This window comes from Plasmopara halstedii, assembly GCF_900000015.1.
Source record: "Plasmopara halstedii genome assembly, contig: Scaffold_525, whole genome shotgun sequence".
Classification (NCBI taxonomy): domain Eukaryota; phylum Oomycota; class Peronosporomycetes; order Peronosporales; family Peronosporaceae; genus Plasmopara; species Plasmopara halstedii.
The window spans coordinates 735,088-759,715 of record NW_020187445.1 but is presented as its reverse complement, the minus strand read 5'-3'; the positions used below and the strand labels follow the sequence as shown (position 1 = coordinate 759,715).

The following is a 24,628-nucleotide window of genomic DNA, read 5'->3' as shown; positions in this document are numbered from 1 at the left end:
TCATCGCCCGCCACTGACTCTTCTCGATGAGAATAGTAGCGTTCACTACCATGTGAAACGCCTTGTGGGCGACGTCATTGACGGGATTTAACCCAGTATCGTGTGAAGTGGCGGGAATACCCGAACTCCAAAAACTCGTGGACGATTTGAGGCGCCACTTCGGCAAGACTGCCCAGACTTCGTGGACGCTCATGATCAGAAGGCCATGACACTTCGCGTCGTCGTGCATACCACGCTTCTTGGCAGTAGCCGGGGGGCCGGATGGCTATGAGCTGAGCTTAAGCTATGTTCTTGAGCAGCTGTGGCTGTAGAAACATACCACATAGGTCGCAGGAGCGTTATGAGGTGTGACATATGTCGCAGGGCGACAATACACAGGCCTCTTATGAATTTGCTGCAAGGTATACAGCGAAGAAATTGTCCAGTACTGCTGCACCCACCCATCGTTCAGAGACCTTATCGTCATCTGCAGCGGTTTAGCCAGGGCCGAACATCACAGAATGGTCCGCATTGCGGGAACAGGAGCACCTCCTATTTGAGCTCGAAATCGAGCGCGGAACAAATCCATTGGCATATCTTCTGGTACCAATAAGCGAGCTCGCAGAATTTTCCGCTGATCAAGCTCAGCTTGAAGTGGCCGGGGCCTCGACTACGGAGACGCCTAACGATCGAATAATTGCGTCTTCCGCTTCAGTAATGGGATCAAAAGAGCGGAAGCCGTATTTCACTCGAGAATCTAAGACCGATCGTAGATACGAGCGCAGCAGAGCCGCCCCTGTCAGTAGCCTCCAATTGCTGCTCTTGTGCTTCGTCGAGGCGATCGGTAATGATGCCACTGCCCCCGAAAGCCGAGAGGTTGTTTAACGGACATGGTGTCTGCTAGGTTAGACCTGGGCTCACGTCGTGCCATTAACGCACGCCACCCGTCTCGTCAATCCATGCTGGGAAAAGGTATCCGACTCGTAGTCGACACCCTTCAACTTCTAGACAAGTAAATCCGTAGCCCGGGACGGGCGCGGTGTGTTGCGCTCGGCTGCCGAGGGTTTGGGATGTATCCCCGTAAATACGCGGACGTACTGTCCAGGGATGCACTCTGCGCAGAAGAAGAAGTGGGCTTTGCCCGCGGGCGCTCTCGCTACCAGCTAGGCTGGGTGTCTGGATGTCGTAGATACGATCGACCGTCGTGCAGTTATTTGCATACATCTTTTAAAGACATCGTGGCAGCTTCAGAGCAAGGCTCCATTCCTCGCAACTCACCGTCACCTTTTAAAAGGCATTAAGCTCGGACGCACTCCTCAAATTCGCGATGGTGGCCGCCCGCAACGTGCAAATGTTGCGCGATTTGAATTTTCATATGGCGACGACCATTTCTCGATTGGAAATGTAGCATATGTCATCGAAATAAGCAGAGTATAGCTGATCGACTATGGTGCGACGCAGCTCATAACATCTAGAGTATTATAAGCAGTTGGTTCAGGTGATACCACGATGTCGATGATGACACCACATGGAATGAAGAAAGGTACGCAAACAATGGACGGAACACAAGCCATTATTCGTTGAACGTACCAAAGATGTGGGCTCAGGCACATTTGAGCAAGACACATGCTTTACCGAAGCGAGAGACTTTCACTAGAAACTTGGAATCCGTGAAAGCAAAGAACTGTCCAAGCTGTGTATCGAGCCTCTTTTATGGACGTAAAAGCTCGTTAGGATGCCATAGTGACACTACGTCGTACCCCTGGTACCGATGATTTGGTTGCATTGGCCATGATGGCTTACCTACCATAGTCGCAAAAGGGTAACGGGGTTTCACGTGCCCTGGTATGAAGGGCGTGATTCACACAAGATCGTGTGATCGCACAATGGAGCGGCTACATTTAAACAAGAAGTTATTACTGGTCTGCCAGTAATTATAAGTTTTACTTTATAGATAGGAAAACCTAGAGATTTGGATATAGACGGCTTTGCCGCAAATTAAACCGAGAGATGCGGTTTAAGCTCTAAACGGAAGAGCTAATTAGCCTTGGGTGAAGGTTGTTATTACTCTAAGAGTAAGTGATTTGGGATTCGCTACACTCGTACCGGTTTTAGTATTGAACAACGGTCACTGACCTTGGCTTAGCTTCCTCTAAGCGAAAGAGCTACGGCAGCCCTGCTGCAGCACTAGTATCAGTTTGTCATCAGTAAGTCAGCGAAGCAATAAAATGAATGCGCACTTGAAGAGCAACCACGTGATTGCTTCATGACTATCACCCCACATCATGCCAAATAAATGCTCGAAACCGTTCAAAGCGACGTGTGTGGCCCAATGCAGACACCAATGTCTGGAAGAAACCGCTATTTCGTCGCGATTAGTCGCACTTTTGTGTTGTGTACTTGCTACAAAGCAAGACTGTGGTAGTCAACGAGTTTGCTAAATTTGTTGCGGTAGCAGAAAATCAGATGGCGAAGCGGCAACGTCTGATACGTTTCTTCGAAATCGGTGCCCGACACGCGCTCTCGACAACAACGTGTCTCCGTACGAAGTTTGGACCGGCAAAAAACCTTTGCTCGCAAACTTGTATTATGAGTATGTCAAAGTTTCAAAAAAAAATAACGACGTAAATATGACGATCGCTCAGTTTGATATCGTTTTTTGACAAATACAAGAAAGCGTATCAGTTCGAGCAAATTGAGGGCCGTCGTGTATGGATATTAGTAGCGCGCAATATGTGGAGATGTTTTTGACCTAAGAGATGACGTAATATTAATGATGAAATCGCTGTTCCAGATCACGATAAAGTACAAACTTCAGACAGCCTGAGACGACAGATAATGGGGCGTAAGGCGCTGCTTTCGAGGTTGACTTTGAGAGGCCTTAGGCAAGCGACACCAACGTATGGAGTTTTTCAAAAAGACCGCCCTCCCCCGGATCAAGCTCCAGAGTCGGAATCAAGGCGTTGAAGAGATGTCCTCTGCTGCACAAGGGTTTTACGCAGCAGACAGAGCGTGAATCATGCTGTGAGTCGATCATATATATATAAACACTCGCTGACCCTGACTATACAGACATATACGACGGAGGATTTAATATTGCGCGTGGCTCAGTGTTGCTGGCGGTTTAATTCAGCGACGCAGACAAGTGGTAAGAAGGGCGCCATTTCGAAATCGAATCATTTCGCAATAATAAGACCTGGACACATTTGTCACTACCTAAAGGTCGTAAGGGAACCTGCAACAGATGCGTAATTCGCTTCAAGGAAAATCAAGATGGTATGAATGAGCGACACAAGGTGCGTCTTTTGGCGAAGGGACTCTCGAAGAAATATGGTATCGAACATGAAGAAACGACTACACTGGTTAAATCAATTCAAAATTTGCTGAGTTTGTTGGCCTAGTACCACCTTTTCGCTCAACAGATGAAAATAATAGCAGCATTTCTTAACGAACAGCTTGTAGTTCACATGACACAGCCTGACAAATCCCGCGATAATGAACATCCGAATTTCGTTTGCAAGCCGAAGAAGTCGCGATAAGGGTTGACGCAATTTGCAGCGTTGCTGCCGAAGCTCTTTGTTTAAAAAAAGCTAAGCTAAGGTTACCGACTTTACGTTCTTTCCAAGAACCAGTACAAGTGTAGCGGATTGTAATCTGCTACTTCTAAGTGCTAATCCTAACCAAGGCAAACAAATACTTCTGCTTAAAAGTGAAACTGTATCATTTGTTTAAATTGCGGCAGAGCCGCCAATATCTAAAACCATTGGTGTCATAATTAATATACCTATTCCTAATGAATATAGTAATATGTAATACTACTGGCAATCGTGGCTCCTTGTTACGGTGCAGCCACACCACTGTGTGATTACACTAACTGTGTAATACACACTTATGTATAGTCGGACAATCTTGTGCCACCCGCCCTTTCTCACAAGGGCACGTGTAACTTCGTGATCCAATTGCCTCGCATGCAGAACAACAATCGACAAATTTATGTCCAGGCTAGAATATAATAAGTGCGAGCCAGATACATTATACGTGATGATCATGACATGATTTTTGCTGCACTCTACGTCGATGATCTGATTCTTGCCAGCAGTAACGTCACAATGCTGCGAGAGACTAAAATAGAGATCACAGACATGGATCAGCTGAAGTAATTTTCGGCTAGGAAACGGGCAAAACGTAAGAATTCGTCAAATCTGGTTTGCGTCCGACAATGTCATGAAGTACAAGATAAAAACAGTACTTCCGACAAAAACACCATGAGATACCGGTCTGAAGCTGACCAGAGTCATGTGCAAAGAAGGCTTCTAACATTACGAGACGATGGCCGGTGCGCCTTGTCGTAGCGTTGTGGGATCTTTCATGTATCGCACGGTAGGCACTCATTCAGAAATCGCAGCAGCGATGTAAGTGTTGGCCGATTCGCGGTAGACCTATTTCCAGCATACTGGCAAGCGTTCAAGCGAGTCTTCAGATACATACAAGGCACAAAAACTCACGGTCGTACGCTTCAAGCGGCAAACAATTTTGGGCTTCAAGGCTACTCCGATGCCGACTGAGTATGCGACATTGCGTTAAGAAGGACGAATGCCTTTGTGAAAAACTGTGTGTGTATCAGCCTGAAAAACAAGAAGCCGAAAACCGTGGCCCTGTCGCATAGAAAAGATGAGTGCATAGCGCTGTAAAAAGCTGCGCAAGAGGCTGCTTGGCTTGAGGCGTTTTCATGTGAGCTTGGCAAGATGAATTAATATGAAACTGTCACGATTCCTAAAGATAATCAAGGGGCTGTGGCGTTGACAGAAAATTCCGAGTCTCAGAGACACAAGAAACATATCGACATTCGATACCATTTTTTTCGCAAAGAAGTCGAAGATGGTCAGGTCGTGCTTGATGTATGTCTCACGTTTGGTCATGCCCGCAAACATCTCGAAAAGCTTGTACCAGCAACGAATTTCAACTTTCTTTGCCAGCAATACGTGCACAAGCAGCGGTCGAGTCGAGCGGAATTTTTTTCAAGGAAGCATTTCGACCAGCAGCCGCTAACGGAAGATTCCAGTACTTACTGGTATGGACGGGATTGCAGGTTGCAGTATCCCAGAAGCAACGTAGCCAAGGATACAAGGTGGATAGTGCACAACGCTGAGCAGCGAAATGGCTCTCGTTGATCGGTGAGTATTTCAAAAATCCAGTGTATTAGTAGATCGTAAAGACTCACTAAAACATTTTGAAGGGTTCCGAGGTAGCAAATGTATTTGCGAACTATGAAATAAATATGCTCACTTTCTACTTTGCCTACCAGTGCTTCAATACCCTTTCTTTATGTTGGACATATTTCGAGCCATCACCGAGACGAACGTGCTACTTATTTTGAGATTACAAGAAGACTATCGCAGACAAATTTCAAAAATAAATATATGAATGCTATTTTGGCTGCTTTGAGGTCTGAACTGACCGATACAATGTTTGTTCGAAGGTGAGTTGTTGAGCAAAACAGATAGTTTTATGTCGCGCATAATTGTTGATTTGACATTAGATTGTTTGCTTCATAACACCAGCCAAAAAAGCTATAAAGCAACGATTGTTTTCAGCAATGCTACATGTACTATTGTACTTACATTTAAATGAGCTTGTCGAAGTGACGAAGCTGATAATGCTGTGACACATTATTAGCGAGAAGCCCAAAATCAAAAGTAGGAAGCCTCAACAGGCCCTGATTAGGCTATCTACATCTCGGAGATGCCGCTTTGCAAAAATATTACTTTTCGTTCGATTTTTCATGAGTAATTGGATATTGGTTTGATAAAATGTTAAATAAACTACTCTAAACAAGAAAAAAAATGCCAATATATCGCCAATAGTTAGACATGCAGAAACTTTCTAAGAGATAAATTGTTGAAGCTTGCGAGCTCTGCCTTTTTGTCTCCAGGGCACGACGTTTAAAAGATGGAACCACCACCTACGTTAAATTGTACAGAATCCTATTATATAAACAAACTAGCAGGGCACACAGCAGCCAGGGATACAAAATTGTGAAGAAAGTTGGGGCTTACTGAAGATAAGTAAAAGTCCTATAATGCCAACCATGCTGCTAAGTGTAATGGCTGCGCTGCAGCGTAAATCTGATAGGTCCAGCTATCTTATTCTAATTCTACGACCGCCCCCACCGCCTTAAGCTTCTCGATAAGTTCATCAGCCTCCTCTTTCTTTACGTCCTTCTTTAATGTACTTGGAGCCCCCTCCACGAGCTCCTTAGCCTCTTTCAAACCCAAACCGGTGATAGCACGCACTTCCTTTATGACCTTAATTTTACTTTTGGCATCAAAGCTGGCCAACTTTACGTCGAAAGCAGTCTTCTCCTCTTTGACTTCTTGAGCAGCAGAAACAGCACCAGTACCACCACCGCCCATTCCAACTTGGAAAGCCGATTCGCTAATGCCAAACTTGGCCTGAAACAGCGTTTTTACATAAATTCAGCACGAATTCAACAATGTGACTGCTATAGATGCAGCGACGTACCTGAATAGCGTGTGAAAGCTCAGCAATCTCAATCATGTTGAGTTCAAGAATCTGGTTCAGGACAGTTTGAACCTTCGGAGTCAGCGCGAGTTCTTCATCAGCGGTAATTGGCACGTTCGTAACTTCTTTTGAGAAAAATGCCACTTGATTCAATAGCACACTATTGGTACGAATACGGCGTGTGCGTAGCGCTACTCTAGACACGCGACAAAGCATATTTTTGCTGTCGACTAAAAATGGGAGCTCGATGACCACAAACCGCATGCTTTGTTTTCAACCACTCAAACGCGCCATAATGATCTATGATGACGCTGATTAGCTTATATCTGTAATACTGTTTTTAACCAACGACAATGAGGACAACAATCGGTGCTTACGTGTCGAGATGGGGGATATTACAAAGAGCAACTTTGACATAGAAGCAATGAAGTGCGTGCTGTTACTTGCGGCGGCGATGACAGTGGCCACTGTGCAAGGTGACGTTGTTAATCAGTCGGTAAGTTTGCAACCCTATATATACCACCATGTATTTAGACGAATCGTGAATTCATGCAACCCGTGTATCCTTAGATCAAACGCACGTTCGACTTGACTAAGCATGTAGTCCGTGAGCTTACCGAGTATCAGTTTTCGAACGCCGATGCCAAGGTTCTGACATACGACGTAGCTTTTCCGCGCACGATCGAGACTCATATGGCCTACGTCGCAGCGCGCTGTGGTAAGATACCGTGCGAGATCGTGCCAGCGACATCCAAGCACGCGGCCAAAGCAAGAACACCTGAGGATGTGGCACTTTACTCGGTTTTGTTAAAAAAACCTTTGGAAAAGGGTGAAATAGGAACCGTAAAAGTCACTGCCTACTTTACGCGCGTGCTTACGCCCTATCCAGCCGAAATTACTCAGACGGAAGATCAGCTTGTGCTCTTTGAAAATTACTTTTTCGTTTTCTCACCCTACGCCACCAAGACGCAGACAACCAAGCTTAAACTACCTTTGGGAAAGGTGGAAAAGATCAGCGCCGCCGAGCCTATTTCGAGAAAAGGCTCGATAGTTACTCTTGGACCTTACACCGATGTCAAATCATTCGGTGCAGGGGTTGACTCCTCGGCCATGAGTGTGCATTACAAGAACCATGCCCCATTCATGACCATCACAAAACTCGTGCGTGAAATTGAAGTGTCCATGTGGGGCCGCGTGTCCTTGGAGGAGGTGTACGACTTGGAACACACTGGTGCCAGGCTCAAGGGTGGATTCTCTCGCCTAGACTATGTGCAGTCACAGCAGCGGGGCGCTTCATTTTACGAGATGAATGCGCATCTGCCAAAAGACTCTGTTAACGTGTACTATCGGGACCAGATTGGGAACATCTCTACTTCGCGTTTACGCCCTGCGAGTCGCTCGGGCTCGTACCAGGAACTTGAGTTTAAGCCGCGGTTTCCTATGTTTGGTGGATGGAAGAGCCAGTGGTATCTTGGCTACTCGGTTCCTACATACTCAGTGCTTACGCACGTCGACAACAAGTTCAAACTTAAAGTTGACTTCTCGACTCCTGTTCAGGGTGCTTCGGTAGATGATCTTACAGTGAAAGTTATTCTCCCAGAAGGTGCCACTAACGTACGGGCAACCGTCCCATTTGGCTTGGATAGTCAAAGCAAGACGACGCGTCAGACGTACCTGGACACGCCTGTGATCGGCCGTCCTGTGCTGATTCTGGAAAAGAAGAATGTGGTGGCTGCTCACAATGTGCCTTTCGAGATAACATTTGATTTTCCGAAGCACTTCATGATGCACGAGCCTATATTGTTGGTATCGGCTTTTCTATCCTTCTTTGCGATTTGCATGCTTCTTTTCCGTTTGGACATCAGCATTGCAAAGAAGCCCACCATGAAGAAGAAGACGGAGTAACTTGATATAATACATGCAAGGGTAGTATCTCGTAAATTGTATTACATATGGTATGCACTACCGTACTACACTCAATTTAAAGCAACGCATTATTTCGAAAGAAGTAAACATATATTTTCGACTACTTCTTAGATGTGTGAACTGAGATCTACATACATAGCTAAAGCTTGGGATATTTTTTGTCATCTAATAGTGCATCTCGCACAAAAAATAAATTCAATCCGCGCTAGCGAACTCACAGAGGACAAGATATTATGCCCCACCAAGGATTTGAGCCCAGAGCCTCAAGCAGCTGGGTACAAGTTTGTCATTACGACGACATATATACAAATTCAAATAGGTAGTAAATCTAACTAGGTAGTAAATCTAACTGAATTTGTATATATGTCGTCGTAATGACAAACTTGTACCCAGCAGATATATCTATCTGTCTTGATAATAAAACCATGTCTAACGTAACGGGGTACGTACCAAATATGAATTGTGCAAAGGTCATATGTACCAAAGCACTGGCTCTGATGACTACGATGAGACTCCACGAAAAGGAGGTACGTGGAAAAAGGTGAGCTGCTAGCCTGACGCCTTTCAGTACTGGCAAATGTACCGGAGAGCATACTCCGTTTGCGCAATGGGTGCAAAAGAAATGTCACCTCAGACGTCACGCTAGGCGTCGTTTGATATTTGACTTTGTGAAGCACAAAACGCGACGTGGATGTTGAGACGAATGCTTACCACCTCAGACCTTTATACCAAAGGCCCTACCCATGTCCGTGAGCTCGGTAACACAGCTACCGACCAAATATCGCGCTTGGAACAAGGCTAAGCTCTGCGCTGGGTGAACTTGTCCGTCTGCCGAGAAGATAAAGACAGAAAGTGTGGCAAGTCACAAGCGTAAACGGCATCAGGATAAATCTGCCGATATGGGACTTCAAATTTTCCTGATTTTCTTAATGAGAGTAGCCCTTTCACCTTATCAGATACTGGTGACAGCCCGGACTAACCAGTCGGTACATATGAAGTGGGCTACTCCTTGCTCATCGAGCAGTGCTGGCGGACGGACGATCCTCATATGGTAGATCTTGTGAATTATTTCGGTTATGGCGGCACGTTAACCCTCTGTCTGAGCGAATTCATACTGAGGTGAGCCACATTTTGAATATTCTCTGTAAGCTAGGCCATCGCAAGAGTGGCACGAGGTACACCATGCGGCTCAAAGCCACATCGCTGCCTTACAGGAGAAGGTAGCTCAGCTTCAGCTGGAGATGACTGGAATGCTCTTTCGAGTCCAGCAGAGTGCCGCATCTTGGTATGACTCTGACAATCTCGTGTAGAACACAGATGTATTTGTATTTTAGACGTGTTTTCCATACAGCTTCAGCAGCAGAAGATAATTGGGATCACTGCTTAGGGTTCAGCAGAACGCCTTGCTGTCATACAACTCAAACAATCTCACGTAGTACACAAGATGAATATGCATTTTGTAAATGTTCGCATTCTCGTTTGAATATTGATAGTTCGGCTCCATAGCTTTCTCACTTCGACCGTAAACGGATCAATGAGAGCGCTGGCAACATATCCTATAGACTGTGGCCACTGCATGTGTAAGCAGGCTGACAGCATGTAATATAGTGCTTTTACCCACTACATGTTCATGTGTATACTGTCCGTCTTTGGCATCTGCATATTGCTTTTACATATCTTAGCTCTCCGTTATAGCATCACACACTCGGTCCTCCAGCTTTCTATGAGGTGTAGCCAGGCTGATACTGTATCAGCAAGCCAAATTATATCAATTGCGTCTCCTTCAAAGTTTTACTAACTACTGATAAAACTGGTGTAAATTATGTAAAGGTGTGTACAGCGTTATTTGTTGCGCTACGAATGAGCAGAACGTTTTACCCCAGCACCGTGATATCTCCGTGAAGCGCCCCTCTCAACGCGATAACAGACCATCTGTCTGGGGGTGTTCGCCGGTGCACATGTTCAATCTAGATCTCAAACAACGTTCGCCAAAAATTTGCTGTAGAGCTCAAAATCGAGCCGATAAATGACCATAGATATACCATTTCAACAAAAATCTTTGTCAAAGAATATATTAGTTGTATCCTTACCAATCACCGTGTCACTGATAGCAGCAGTTACTGTCCACAAAATCACGATACCTATACTTTTGGATGCCTCATTGAAAGATTAATAATATAGTCAGTATCAATGAATTACCATCATTCTACCACAACTGTCGAGCAGCTAGAGAACCGATTCAGTAATGTTCGGTGACATTTATCACACTTTCGAACCAAAGTTGTTACGCGACTGAAAACGTTGAGTTACAGTCCAAAGCGCTCAATGGGCCATACGTCTTATCTAACCAGATTGGTCACTCGGATGTATCACGTTCTTCGTACAGCATTTGCTGTACTTGGGGTTCTTATCATGAGGTGCATTGCCACCACACGTAAAGTAGCTAGTGGATTAGTGCGTTAACAAGCTTTGGGATTAAAAGCCGTACAAGCTTGCAATCTACTTCTTCAATAAAGCGGCATCTGAATTTTAGAAACTTTTTGTTTCTCATAGCTTTCGACACTGCAGCACATGATGTATCTGATCTGTAGGCTGCACATGCAGTCTCATCATTGCGCGTCGTTTCCACCGTGATGTGCACCAATAGCTTACAGTCTGGGCGATGCGAAAGCGCATTATTAACCACGTTATGCCGATCCTGCTTTCACCTTACCTTGATGGCATACGCGGTAAGGATGGACAACTATCATTATACCGTTATCTGTGAGAGATGTGGTAATGACGCAGTTGTGCGCAACGACGCATGATCTGTTGACAGAATACGAACGGCTGAGAGCAAAACAGAAATATTCTGAGCTTGATAGTAGCACACTTCATAGCAAACAGCTCCGAGTCATGAAGTAAATTGACCATTTCTACCGCTTAAAGCTGGCAAGAGTCAAAGCGACCCCGCGTTCATACCATTAGCATCTTTTTGTGATAAAGTACAGCCTATGGCGAAGGCGAAATCGTCACAGATAACATAAAATTGCCGGCTCGTATTCAGAAAGGAGGAATCAGAACGCACTTAGGCTTTCTTTACAATCCTTGAAGCCCACCTCTTCTGTCGCACCCCGATATCACTTGACGTCCCCGTTCAACGTCTACGACAACCTTAAATGCACAATCTTCTGAAGCACTCTGATCTAGATCTCCTTCTATGCATCGACGAGAGATTCCCACCAATTTTGTCTGGCTCCGGCAAACGAAATGACGAACGCATAAAATAAAAAGCGCTGCCCACTCCTCGTCAATAAAAACGAGAAGGGAACTGCCGTGCGGTGCATGGCGCAAGCAAGAAGCCGCGCGGCCCGATTATGATCCGCGGATGACTTGGCATCGACCCTGCGCGGGTCTGCGTTTGAGCTCATTGAAACCTGAGGGTGCTTACTCAACGACGAAGTTGGCAATGTCGCCGGATCCTCACCAGAGGGTTTTTCGAGCTCGACATCGATGCTCACAGGAGACATCAGGCCAACTCTTTCCGGCACGGCCAAGTGGGATTGCAGGTACAACGAGCAGTGCTGGGCGGTGAAAGAGACCGATTTTTCGCAGTGGCTGAACTTGCATCGAAGATCCTTAAGCTACTAGACTGTGTATGGATCGTTAAATTTTATAAAGACCTGACTTTTCGCTCGCCCTTGTTCCATGGTCAACACTAGTATACTATAGTACTTAACACCCGCCAGGATTTGTGCCAGGCTGCCCGATACTGTTGGTGTTGGGCTTTGGAATGTTGGTGATAGCCGCGGTAGCGTGACGCGCCAAACGAATCAACTTTCATCAGCTATAAAGAACATGTTTTGACCCACAAGCAATTAATTAGTTCACTAATATGCCAAATCCAAAGCGTTCCTTTATGATAAAACATTTCTATGCACCTTTATATCTGGCGGGCCCGTTTTGAAACAATTTAAAAAAATGATTCACTATAGATAAGCATTGAGTGACATACATAAATCAATTTGTCACTCATTCTATTTTAAAAGTCGGGTATCTGATGACAAACAAATTTATAAAAACACGGCAAAGAAATATGGTATTTTACTCCGGGACTCGAATTTGCTGGGGTAAAAACAGCTTACCTATCGCGCAGGCTATAGGAGCAGGCAGGCAAAAGCGAGCATACATAAATAACAAAACACCACACCTGCGCACATATTTCAACCAGCGTATATACCTACCAACTCGCGTCTAAAAAAAAAAATCAACATAAAAAAGTATGACCATCCTGTATTATACTTGATTAATTTTATTTGAGTTGGATATTTCGTTAACCCTTGATTTTTTATTTCTTATGAAAGCAATGGTCTATCAACATATATTGTTGATAAAAATATGGCAAGTAGCATAATGCTCCTACACCAATTTTTGATCCCTGGCCAGCTTCCGTATTGCCTGGACAATATCGAAAGGCAGACAACATTTTCACGATAAAAAACACCAAAAATGTTACAACTATAGTGTATACGAATGAACGACCCTCACATCATCTTCATCACGCATAGAATAATGATCATTTATGGATCCCTATACATCCCATTCGAGACGACACAAAGACATAAAGAACTAGGTTGCGAAATCGTGTAAGAAACGTGATGTTATCACACCAGGCGTCGAATTTGAGCTTGGTACGTGAAATTTAGCTAGCCTTAACGCCCTGACTACATCGGAAGTCCAGAAACGGACGCATATACTCAATATGAAAACTACACCTGTTTTAACACATCGCTCATCGATTTTGACAATTCGAGTGATGTTTTCAAATGAAATTTCAATGTAAGTTCAAACCTTAAGTAAGCGATGAACGCGATATATGGCTTTTATTAGATATATCAATATTGGAAACTTACCCAGAAAGTGAAGTGCAAATACAGCAATTATATTCGCTGAAAGACATGTCTACACTTCATCGATGTCATCTATCGTATTAACCAAAATGAAGTTGTAAAGGCGGGCTTGTATTGGATGGCAGGAATATGCAGAAACATATGTGTGCGCCCGTGCCAAATTCCTGAAGATTCGTCAAGGTCGTTACGACCTACGCTCGTATGCACAGCACGCTCGTTGCTTGGTATCGAGCATTGTTGATGATCCAATTGATTATTCAACGCAAGTTGTAACGTTCATGGCGTTTCTAAATGATACGCCGATCCGGAACCAACTGTTTTGCGACATCCCCCAAGACACAAGACAAAGCCATAGAAATCAAGCCATGTTTATTGGCTTCGTGCCAAGACAAATGCGTCAGTCGACAGCTACAAGCGATGTTTCAGATCCAATGAACATCTGGTCCATCTTTGCATCACAACGATGGAAAGCTCTTTTATTTTGAGGACAATGGATAAATTGCTCGAAACTACCGAGTATATTTGCCAAGTTGGCAATTGACACACGATGCTCGTTCGGATCACCGCGGACGTTATGAAGGCTGCCGGTTTTAACGCTTCCAAGGTTTTAAAACGGGAACAACTAGTGGGGGTTAGGGTCTCTACTGTACCTGAGCCAAGGTACGAATACTGTGGATACACAGAACTCTGGCCCCAGCGTGTATGATGCACATGCAGTTTCCACTAGGACTCATAGTAGTTTCCTACTAAGTACGACCTGGATTATTCAAGAACTCTTTTGTAGATGGTATTAAATAACCGCTAAGAGCTTTGATTGACACTGGTGCGTCGAACAACTTTGTTCGAACGCAAGTTATCACTGGGCATGGTGTCAGCATGCCCAATGTGAAAGACAGAAATGACCATTCATTAAGCGAATGGACCTACGGTCAGGTGCCAAAGCATGTCGTTTGATTGGCAATGAAGACGAAGACTGAGGATTTTTGAGGTGGAAACGAGTTTATCTTATTCGATCTCGATGAAAGGTTTGTTATCACCCTACTCAAGCCAACATTTCGAGCAAGTTTGTAAATGTTGGCAACGAAGAAGGTGACGACGATGTTATCCGTCACGTGAAGATTGAAAATCATCTGATCCAGTATAAAATTGTTTTTCTTGCCTTTAATGAGCAAGAAGACGCATAGCCTGGCGACAGGCAAATTATCGAAGATATGTGCGATTGTGGAAGAAGCTATCGATGATGCCATCAATACATGATGAAAAGACACGAAAGGAAAGGATTGATGAGCAGTCGATTTTAGCACAAATCCCGTGAATGGATGCAGCGGGGCTGCCGTAGCTCTTTCGCTTCGAGGAAGCTAAGCCAACGTCGGTGACATTTGTTCTATACTTAGAACCAGTACGAGAGTAGCGAATCGCAAATCCCTGAAGCCCAACGCAATTATATTCTTCCACTCAAAATGTAAATTGTATTTCTTAATTTTATTTGCGGCAAAGCCGCCTATATATAAATCTATAGATTTTTTTCTTAATTGAATAGTAAAACCTATTCTAAATGCATGACTACTGCAGTCCAGCCACGTAATGACTTCTTGTAAAGCTGTAGCCAAAACATTGTGTGATTACACCGTGTTGTGTGACCCACACCCTTTTATGATGACACCATCTTGTGTAACCCACCCCTTCATACCAGGGACGTGTAAGCCGGTTACATCCTCCCCATCAAGATATTGAGCACCCACGATTCACATTTAACTGTTGCTTCGCACGGGGCTCGCGTGTCTAAGACACTATTACATCCCAAGACATTCCGCACGCAATCTCTGCCCAATGGTCCTTATGTCTAGGACATGAAAGACACCCAGTCTCGCAGGTTCCGAGATCGCACGCGGGCAGAGCCCTTCTTTGTCTCCTGGACGCGACGCAGCTTCGGACAGCACGTCCGCGGCTTCGAAGGAAGCGCATCCCAAGCCCTCGGCAACCGCGCACCGCTTCTGCCACGGGCGACGGATTACCTTGTCGAAGAATTGGAGGAAGTATACTACGAGTCGGATATTCCTTTTCTACAATGAGAAGAAGTGAAGGGCGAGGTGCGCCAGCAGCGCGGCGTGAACCCCGCTCGAACCTTGCCCGTTTCTCGACCTCTCGACTTCCTGGGGAATCGGTGTAATTGTCAATCGCCTAGACGAGGCACAGAAACAGCAGCTGAAAGCGTTCTGCATGGCGGCTCTTATGCGCTCGCATCAAGGTCGGTCCTGGATTCTCGTGTGAAATACGGCTTCCGCTCGGCGGATCCCGCTACAGAAGCGAAGGACGCGATCACTCGATCGTCGGACGTCTACGTGGTCGAGCCCCCGGCCACTACAAAAGCTGAGCTTGGCGAACAAAAGCTCTGCAAGTTCGCTTCTTGGTTCCTCAATGAATTCTGATGGATACGTACCGCGCTGGACTCCGCACCCTCCTATACCCGTGATGAAGACGATTCCTGTTATGTTTGCCCCTGGCGAAACCGCTGCAGATGACGAAGAGCTCTTTAAGCGAAGGGTGTAGCGGCACCGAAAATTTTCCTAGCTGTCCGACTTAGAGCGGAACCATAAAGAGGTGGACGTGCTAGTGAAACGCCATCTTCGGTTCGAATTTGCCAAAATCAAGACGCGCCACCGACTTCCCTTGTATTGTCGCCCTATGACGTTTGGATTTATCCATCATGCTCCCGCAAGCTCTGTGGTCTCTCACACGGGTTAGTCCAAAACCACAGCAGCTCAGGGCCATAGCTTGAACTCAGCTTACGGCGCTTCAGCTTCCCTGGCTATTGCTAAGAAGCGCGAGGTGTACGTCAACGCGGAATGTTATGATCCTTCTGATCATAAGTATCCACGACGTCTGGACAGTCTTGGCAAAGTGGCACCTCAACCTCCCCCGGGTTCTTGGAGTCGGGAAATCCCCCTCCATTTCACATACTGGATTTGACCTTGGCGACGACGTCGATCCGCAAGACACTACATGTGACAGAGGACACCACCGTTCTCGTACGGAAGAGTCGGCGGCGGACGATATCGCGTTGGTAGATCGCTGTCCGGTGACTCGCGTCGAGCTTTGAGCTCTTTGGGACAAGGTCCGTCGCGATCAGGACTCCGCTGAGCGACATGCTGGTATCGCATACCGCTGCGCGGAAGCCCTAGAGAGCACGTTGTGTATCGGCTGTCTCACGTTGAGGACTATAGCGTTCTGTCGGATCGGCTTATAGCCGTTAGGCAGACGTATGCGTCGCATCATGCTAAGGTGGAGCACTTGGCGCCGTTGAAGATGGAGATCGTTGTACTCCGTGCTCTGAATCAGTTGCAGGACCAGATTTTGGGTGGTCGAGCGCTTTTGGTCGTCGCTTCGGCGCCAGTACTTCCGCGTTTTTCACTTGCACTGGATCCCGATACGGCTAGAGCAAGCCACATAAAACACCGAAATGGTGTGCATATGTTTCGGAATGTTTAGCGTAAACGCAAGGCCCCGATAGGCCACGACCTTAAAGGGTCTGACAGACCGTGGGCGGAACTTCGTCGCAAAGGGAGTAAAAACGGCATGTCTAGGAAGGGTTTTCGCGTTTAATATCACCAAATCTACGACCTCAAATCTTCTGCCATATCTTCTGCTTCTTTCGTCTGCATATTCTTTCTGTATGCCCTGGCTTTCAGCCATTGCATCGCGAACGTGTCGTAAGACACTCAGTCTGGTAGACGGGAAGTCGTCGACTTCTTGGCGAACAGTGAGAGGGCTGACATCAGCTAGCGGCTCGGCTATCCTCCTCCATAAAGCCCTGATTCATGTGATAGCGGCGTCAGCGGGACGCGAGGATGAATGAATTCGTTCACGTAGAATGCCGTGTTGCCGGTAGACGAATGCACTGCATGATTTTGAGCAAACGCTACAAGTGGCAACATGGCTCTCCAGCGCATCGGAGTCTCAGCGCACACGTTACGAAGGACGTTTTCAACGACGCGATCCACGCGCTCGTGTTGGCCATTGATATGGAAATGGTCCGCTGTTGACCTATCCGACTTGGTTCCCAGCACCTTAAGATCGTCGACAAAAACTTCCCAGTGAATCTTTGTCAAAATAAATTGACCCAGGTTGTATATGTTGTCGATAGACACGATCCACAAACAGCGTCGCTTTACCGACACCATCGATGGTGTCCGGCACCGCCGCAAGATAAAGCATCTTACCTAAACGGTCAACGAAGATCACGACACCCGTGTTGCTCGCGTCAGACAATCGGAAATGAAAATTTGTTACGGAAAGTAGTAAAATGTATAAATTTAGTCAGTACGAGTCTAAGTATCATTTTTCTCCACTACGTGTTCCTGTAAAGCAGAGCAGCTTGACAATGCTAATCATCTTAATTGCTTCGAGTTCTACTTCTAATTTGAGCGCACGAACCCGACCTCTGTAAACTTTAACGTGGACTCTGAAAGTCAAGGCTTTCTTTGTGCAGAGTGCAAGGTGACTCCGCTAGACTTTGGCACCATTTGCACCCAGTCTTACAACCGAGTCGTGGCACAGTGAAGTTGGAGAATTATTTTGAGGGATGTATGCGGAGACTAAAATGGTGATGCTGATGCCGAAGACGGAGATGACTCGTCATTTGACGACACTTTTGAAGCACTGAGTGCAAGGAGTGGGAGTATATTTCTATGAAATCGAACGGATTTTATTATATTCAGCTGAAGCCATATCACGATGTGATAGCACGAGTTCGCTACCTGCAAAAAAAGTGCGCCATCAAATGCTGCTGGGGAGCGGTAAGACATGCGGTCTTCAAAGCTATACATATGAAAAAAATCTAAGGGTATACAAGCATGCATACATAAATGTATGCATAGAATTTGCTATACTAATTCGTGTGTAAAAAATCAAAGCTTTTTACGTGCCCGATCTTGGCTCACTCAAGTTCAAAGAGACGATTTTAAGACTCTATCTCGCTTTCGCCTTTGCAATAGACCAAAAGATTTTCAAAGCAAATTTAAATGGTCACAAATTTGGGATAGTCTTGCCAGCTAAAAGTTGCTGACAAAATGAGCATTTATATCAAGAAGCTATTTGCAATGAAGAACGCACTCGTCAACTTAAGGTTAAACGTGCTAGACTCCACGTTGTTTGTGACTTACTTAGGTCGTGCGTCGTTATGCACAGCGAAGTCGGCACCACATCTCACGCGAAGAATGGTAAAATGCTCATTCCAGTAATGAACCTGGTTTCTCACCTATGTGCGCATTTGACTCAAATACTATGACAGTGCTCATACCCCCGCTGCGAAATGGAGCTCCGACACCACAGTACATGACTCAACAGTCCTCAATGTACGATCCACATTTTCTTTGTTGTGTATTCCTTTGTGGCTAGGTAAAAGCTGGGTCGCCTAGAGTGATGGCGCGCACGCTTTTACGTCGCTCGACTATTAATCGTTACATGTCGTAATGATGACGTCTCAAATTGAAATTGACAATGCGATACGGACAGCATACATATGTTCTGCTGATAGCTTTGAAAATTTTAGGGTTTGAGAATTCATCATCATTATACCGCGACTCACTGCTGCTTTTGCCTTCCGGACTCTGCTCAAGTCACTTTGAATATAATCAGTAGTCGTTTCAGACATAATCACTGTACACGGGAGCTATCGCACCCTTGTTTCCGCGTAAAATGCGCTTTTGCTCCATTAATGATGTAATTGTGCAGCTCACTGTAACTCTGCCAGGAAAAAAGTGTACACAGCACCCCATGCTCAATTAATCCATGACTCGCTCTATTTTAGCCGCGACAGACCTGAAAAAATATCATACGTCAAATCCGGGTCCAATACGAGACAACGCTTCACGCTGTTCAGTCCTTGAGCTTCACTTAGAAATCTAATAAACCCTTCTATATTTTCACTACTGACCCCGCCGCAATACGCTCGAATAGCGAAAAGCACACTAAGCGTCTTTAATGCCTCCACGCGCTGTTGACTGTTTCGGCAGTCGCACGTCTAAAGGGTTCGCACTCATGACTTCTCGCTGTTTACCAAATCCTAAGTAATTGATTGATGAGGGTAACTAGCTACCCTAAGCTAAAGCATTGCCTAAACCTCACCTTGGGCGAGTCGCTTCTATTACAGCTGCTCCCCATTGACCAGGAGCTCCACGATATACGATATAATCCACATTTTTCTTGTTAAACCACGCTGCACCTTCTGAGACTTGATGTGCTCGCTTGAGGTGTTCGTCCTAAAATGTAGGTCAGACCCTGCATACTATTCGGTCAAGTGCGATAGAATATTCAGGTCGCAAATGTTCTGTACTGCCACGGATAAATTAGTTGCTAGTACCGCGGAGCTGCTTAGCTGGTGAATGATCACCTTTTTATTTCTAGCTTGATTGAATCCATCCCTCCTCACGTGACCACATAGCTTGACCTTTTGCATCTAGTATTGAATGTTGTGTATCAAATGTGCGGCATTATTAGCCACCTTGATGTTGGGCTTGTGGAGGACGTCTTGGGAAAGACGGGTCTTTGTATAGACGCCCCATGACTACGGTAACTGTTGCCTGTTTCGAAAAAGAAATAGTTGACATACCGTTCGTAAGAGCGCTCAATTCATGGACGTGGTCCACCAATTTTCTCGGTCCTAGACATGTAAAATTAGAGCTTAGACCGCACACTATGGTCTAGATAGTCGACCCAAAGACTTGCGGCGTTTGTTGCATGAGTAGTGCACATGATTAAAACATCTCTTTACTGAGGGTCATATCATTCCCGATCACGCGCCTGAACCCCTACCTTGTAGATCAATACTGAGTAGCGCCGTTGCTCGGTCCAGAGCAAGGCTGCCCACGGTCATATCAACCTCTTAAAATCAGTAATCAATACTCTCACCGCAAATATTCTAAGGTTTAGCAAGAGCGGATATTTCGTTAGGAGTCTACGGTAAATTCCCCTAATCCTGGTCGAAAGTTGCCTGGAGGTGTATCACCAGTGCATTCCCGTAGTTTGTAAAAGTGCACAAGCAAGCCGTGGCCTTTTCAAGGCCGTGAGATACCAGGTTTGTTATCCTTTTGACATCAACTAGCGATGTAACTTGCTGATCCATAAGTGCTACCTCCTTATTCGCCAAAGTCATGTTTTATCTTGACGTACAATAGAGCCTCCACTGGACAAGGTTTTCCAGTGGAGGCTGTCAGCTCGTAGATGAAAGCTTTGTCGGGATTTCCCCAGTTTTCCCGCTCGCCTTCACATGAACGAGCCGTTCTTCGAAGTGGAAAGCGAACAAGGCTGCCAATGTGGTCGGAGTCAATATACCTGGCACAAAGCAGCTCATCTGGTTTAACAAGCCCAAAACTCACAGCGACTTTCAGTAAGGTCGATCGCGACTATATCACGTCGTGACTATAGCTTTGGTCGACATATCTGACGAAACACGTTTGAAGTACCTCGGTGAGATGTTTATGATCGTCTGCATGTGGACCTGTGCTCATGCGGATATCTAGACCAAAAGCAAGACTAAGCTCGCGAGCTTCTTCTGATCCGACAGGTCAAAGCTTATAAAAAGTATCGCTTCTACTTAAATCAGAAACTCAAATACACCACAACTCTGATACGATTCGAAAGCTTTTAGATACCTGTGCTTTATACAATGATGGACTGGTATGTCGTCGGATCAAACGTCACAAAATAGTGATATGTTAGACGGACCAAGGGATATATCCACTCTTCAAAATCATTTACAGAATACAGCGAGATCGATATCATACAAATGACGTGCGATTCGTCAAACCAATCGATTAAGTCGAGAGCGCTCTACAGAGCTCATGAGGGCAACCTTTTTGGAAATTTCTTCTGGACAGGCGCTTCACAATCAGTACCCTCAGATGCTTTTAATGTTTTACTAGCCCATGAAAGAGAATAGGCTGAGTTTCATCTTGAGAGGTTAGTACAACTTGGTGTCCCCATCGTATTGCAATTTTTTCATGTATTCACTGAGAAAAAAATTTCAGCTTTATATGCGCTTTACGCTGGGGTGCGGCTATAAACTCTTGGCTTCTTGGACCTGTGTACATCATTGTTCTCCATACCACCGTAAAACTTTAACGGTGGTCTTTTACGTAATGTTGCTGACTTAGCAGATCCGTCACACCTAGACTAGAATAATAATTTGCTCTAACATCAGTCTTTGACCTTATCCACAGTCGTGTGTCTCCATAAACATTTCCTGGAGACCGCGACAAACGGTCGCAATACCGCCGGGAAATTTTAAGACTGCGGATCACAGAATATTTTACCTTCCCAGCTTTGCTCCAGGCTCTAAGAGGCATTCTTGCCAGATAACAAGAATGAGATATGTCTTGCATCAAAGTGATCACAGCTTGGCGCATGTTCTACACGCGATTCTACTTTCAAACAGAGTAGGAGTTATAGCTCGTTAGAACTCCACTAGGTAAGAAGAGCATGACATTTCACAGTTTGACTTTTAGTTGATACATGACTCATGACGTTCTAAGCAGGCCATAACTAGATTGAGTTCGTCTTTCGAATCCAGGTGAAGGATTCAGCAACGTTTAACACCAAGTGTCTCAAGCTTTGAGTAAAGTTTCAAAGACGCGACACACACTATACATTATCCGCTTACACCATTTCCAAAGTTCACCAAATGCCAAATGTGTAATGCGCATGTACATCAAAATAGGGTTCAGACCCCGTTACAAATTCTTCATCAGGATGTGCATTACACTTGATCGCACTTATTCTGTCTTTAAAACGTTGCACAAAATTGAAAAACCATTGTAAAGTTTCTCCTTCACATATTATACCTAACAAAAATGCTTCTACGAGCCTAATTCGCATCGAAAGTTCTGTTTGTGTGGCTAAAGACGATACTGGGATCGGCGTGATCCTCGCGTTCGACAACGTAGAAGCTGGGTTGGGTAGATCAGCCGCGGTCGTCTTCGATAAAAATCGCCAGAGTGACTCACCTAGCTCCATCCAGACACCATTGTCCCTACCGGAAACATTGCCCCTGCTGGCACGTTTGCTCTTACCGAGTAAATTATGGCAAAGCTGATTCGTCTGTGAGACCGACACAGACACCTTACTGATAGCGAGCTGCTGTCTTTGCTTTGTCACGTATCTGCACAACTTTCAAATCACGACCCCGCTCACTACGGCGGATCATATAACGACATCTTGCTGCCAATGTTTCGCCGACGTTCAGCTTGTCACCGATGTGCAGGTCAATAAACCGAGTAAGCTGTTCCGCCCGTTTGAGAGCGCAAAGAACGCAACTTTAGACGGCTCGATGACAACGTGATGATGGATCCACACAGTCTGATTTAGCTTGCAATGTCGTGGCGGAACTCTTGCAAGCATATTCGTGCGGGCTTTCGCACAAACAGATAGCAAAACAAGCGCATTCAACCTCTCAGGTTTCCCACCAGTTCTCAGAAATAGGACCTGCACTTATAGCGGCACCGGTCAAGTAAATTTGTAACATCTTTGAATACGGCACATTGGATCTTAAATGTTGAAAAATGTACGCTCTCAATATACAGACTAAGTGAGGATAACACGATTCTCACCGCTCTAGCAGTGTTACAGGCCAATTTCAGTGGAGCAGACGTTCAACAACAATGTCATTTTGTTCTTAAAATTGAAGGGGACAAAGAACGACGTGGCCGGTGAGGTGAAAAAAACATGCTTATAGTAGTGCAAAGACTTACCAGTGCCCATTTCTGCGGATCAAGTTACAATCTTAACACCGAGATTTTGGCGAACCTTGATTTCAAGGAACTTGGCAGAGTTAGAGTGTCAACCCTAAATTATTTACAGATTGATATGAAGGTGAAACGCTTGGCTCCCGTTGTGGGGGATATCGTCCAACGCACTTGTATGTAAACACCGCAGTGGTCGTGGAAATTGCTTCCAAGCTTTAAAATGCAGTTCATGCTTTTACGAAATTTGCCCCTTCGTATAAATGGTTTGTCTAGCCTCCGTGTTTCTTTGAAACCGCAACGAAGTGACTTTGGTCCTGGCTGTGAGGGGATGTAGAAAATCTATGACTCCCTTATAGTAGCTCGATCACATTTTAAAACAAATTCAAACATTTATTTCAACAATGTCAGGCGATAAGTACCTAGTGCGCAACGCAATGCCAAAGAGATATGATGAGCGAAAGTAAAATACCGCTACAAGAGACTGGCAAACAAACATGTAGTATATGGGGAGCTCTTATCAAACGCCTTCATTCCACCATCATATTTGATGCATGTAGGTTATAATATTAAATTAGGTCCAGGATCCATCAGACCGATTACGGTCGTGGCCAGAAAGGGATCGAACTTCACACTCGAAACCCTAATAGAAAGCAAACGAATTCTATGCTCAATTCTTTCTTTTACCGTTTCATCCAGATGAAAAGCCCTCTGTTAGAACCAGAGCAGCGTCTTAATTACCGCATGTAGCTGAGTAACTCTCTGCTCTAGGAAAAAATATAAGTTCTAAACCACTGTGGATACCTCAACTCAATCCGTGCGATGGCGAAGATCTGAAAGTGCATCCAAAATAGTGGCCCATCTCCATATCAGCCTCACACCGCGACTCTTCAAGTACAGCCATAGCCGAATGAGCCGCGTGAGGATCCATGGGAGCTGGAAATGCGAAATTAGCAAGGATTAGACCACTCCCATGTGACACGGTTGTTGGTCTGATGCGTGTACCCGGGCATCTACCAGTATCGTGTAAAGTAGAAGGGATAATCTCAACCCAAAATTTCATTGGAGTTTGATATTCTACCTTGGCAAGATTCTCGAACGCTATCGATACTATGACCTGGCGCCTCCTCGGGCTTCTATTCCCTGGAGAGGAGGCAGGGTCGCCTAGCACAGAGATTTTCCGATAAAAAGTTGGCCCCGCCTTAGAAATTGAGCATACAGACTAGGGCAGTAGCTTCGGTAGCCATCTCATTAGGTCAAGAATAACTGTTGACCGCAACAAATTGAGGTGCTGATTTCTTAACTCACCGACCCTACGTGCTTGGTGCATCTCAAAATATACCATGTAAATACGCTGTAGGCAAATGTTTGCTCACTGAAGTTGACTTATACAGCTGCTGGAGGGGTGAAAAACGTATCTTTTTCACTCAGCGACCAAATTGAGAGCGTAAATTCAGCAGCATTCAAGAAGTATCGTCCTCGTAGATGTAACGGGTTATTACGCAACCTCGTATGATAGGGCGGGTTGCACAAGATGGTGCGACCGTACCTAGGTGTGTATTACAGAAGTTAGTA

The 24,628-nt window shown here is 45.3% G+C and overlaps 6 protein-coding genes across 6 annotated transcripts; 3 read left to right on the top strand and 3 right to left on the bottom strand.

Moving 5' to 3' along the window:
- Positions 1–1,574: 1,574 nt before the first annotated feature.
- On the top strand, positions 1,575–1,791 carry PHALS_10787 (uncharacterized protein; the record flags this gene model as incomplete). Its single annotated transcript, XM_024726276.1, has 2 exons — positions 1,575–1,649; positions 1,714–1,791. 2 exons carry the CDS (start codon positions 1,575–1,577, stop codon positions 1,789–1,791), a joined length of 153 nt encoding a protein of 50 aa, XP_024576969.1.
- Positions 1,792–3,257: 1,466 nt separating this feature from the next.
- Positions 3,258–3,518, top strand: PHALS_10786 (uncharacterized protein; the record flags this gene model as incomplete). The annotated part of the gene is made up of 2 exons (XM_024726275.1): positions 3,258–3,341; positions 3,402–3,518. 2 exons carry the CDS (start codon positions 3,258–3,260, stop codon positions 3,516–3,518), a joined length of 201 nt encoding a protein of 66 aa, XP_024576968.1.
- A 2,604-nt stretch (positions 3,519–6,122) lies between these two features.
- On the bottom strand, positions 6,123–6,717 carry PHALS_10785 (ribosomal protein l7 l12; the record flags this gene model as incomplete). Its single annotated transcript, XM_024726274.1, has 2 exons — positions 6,123–6,431; positions 6,502–6,717. The coding sequence occupies 2 exons, from the start codon at positions 6,715–6,717 to the stop codon at positions 6,123–6,125; spliced, it is 525 nt and encodes a 174-aa protein (XP_024576967.1).
- Positions 6,718–6,886: 169 nt separating this feature from the next.
- Positions 6,887–8,406, top strand: PHALS_10784 (dolichyl-diphosphooligosaccharide-protein glycosyltransferase subunit; the record flags this gene model as incomplete). The annotated part of the gene is made up of 2 exons (XM_024726273.1): positions 6,887–6,997; positions 7,072–8,406. The coding sequence occupies 2 exons, from the start codon at positions 6,887–6,889 to the stop codon at positions 8,404–8,406; spliced, it is 1,446 nt and encodes a 481-aa protein (XP_024576966.1).
- Positions 8,407–11,624: 3,218 nt separating this feature from the next.
- Positions 11,625–11,936, bottom strand: PHALS_10783 (uncharacterized protein; the record flags this gene model as incomplete). The annotated part of the gene is made up of 1 exon (XM_024726272.1): positions 11,625–11,936. One exon carries the CDS (start codon positions 11,934–11,936, stop codon positions 11,625–11,627), a length of 312 nt encoding a protein of 103 aa, XP_024576965.1.
- Positions 11,937–20,452: 8,516 nt separating this feature from the next.
- On the bottom strand, positions 20,453–20,824 carry PHALS_10782 (uncharacterized protein; the record flags this gene model as incomplete). Its single annotated transcript, XM_024726271.1, has 2 exons — positions 20,453–20,719; positions 20,780–20,824. The coding sequence occupies 2 exons, from the start codon at positions 20,822–20,824 to the stop codon at positions 20,453–20,455; spliced, it is 312 nt and encodes a 103-aa protein (XP_024576964.1).
- Positions 20,825–24,628: the final 3,804 nt, after the last annotated feature.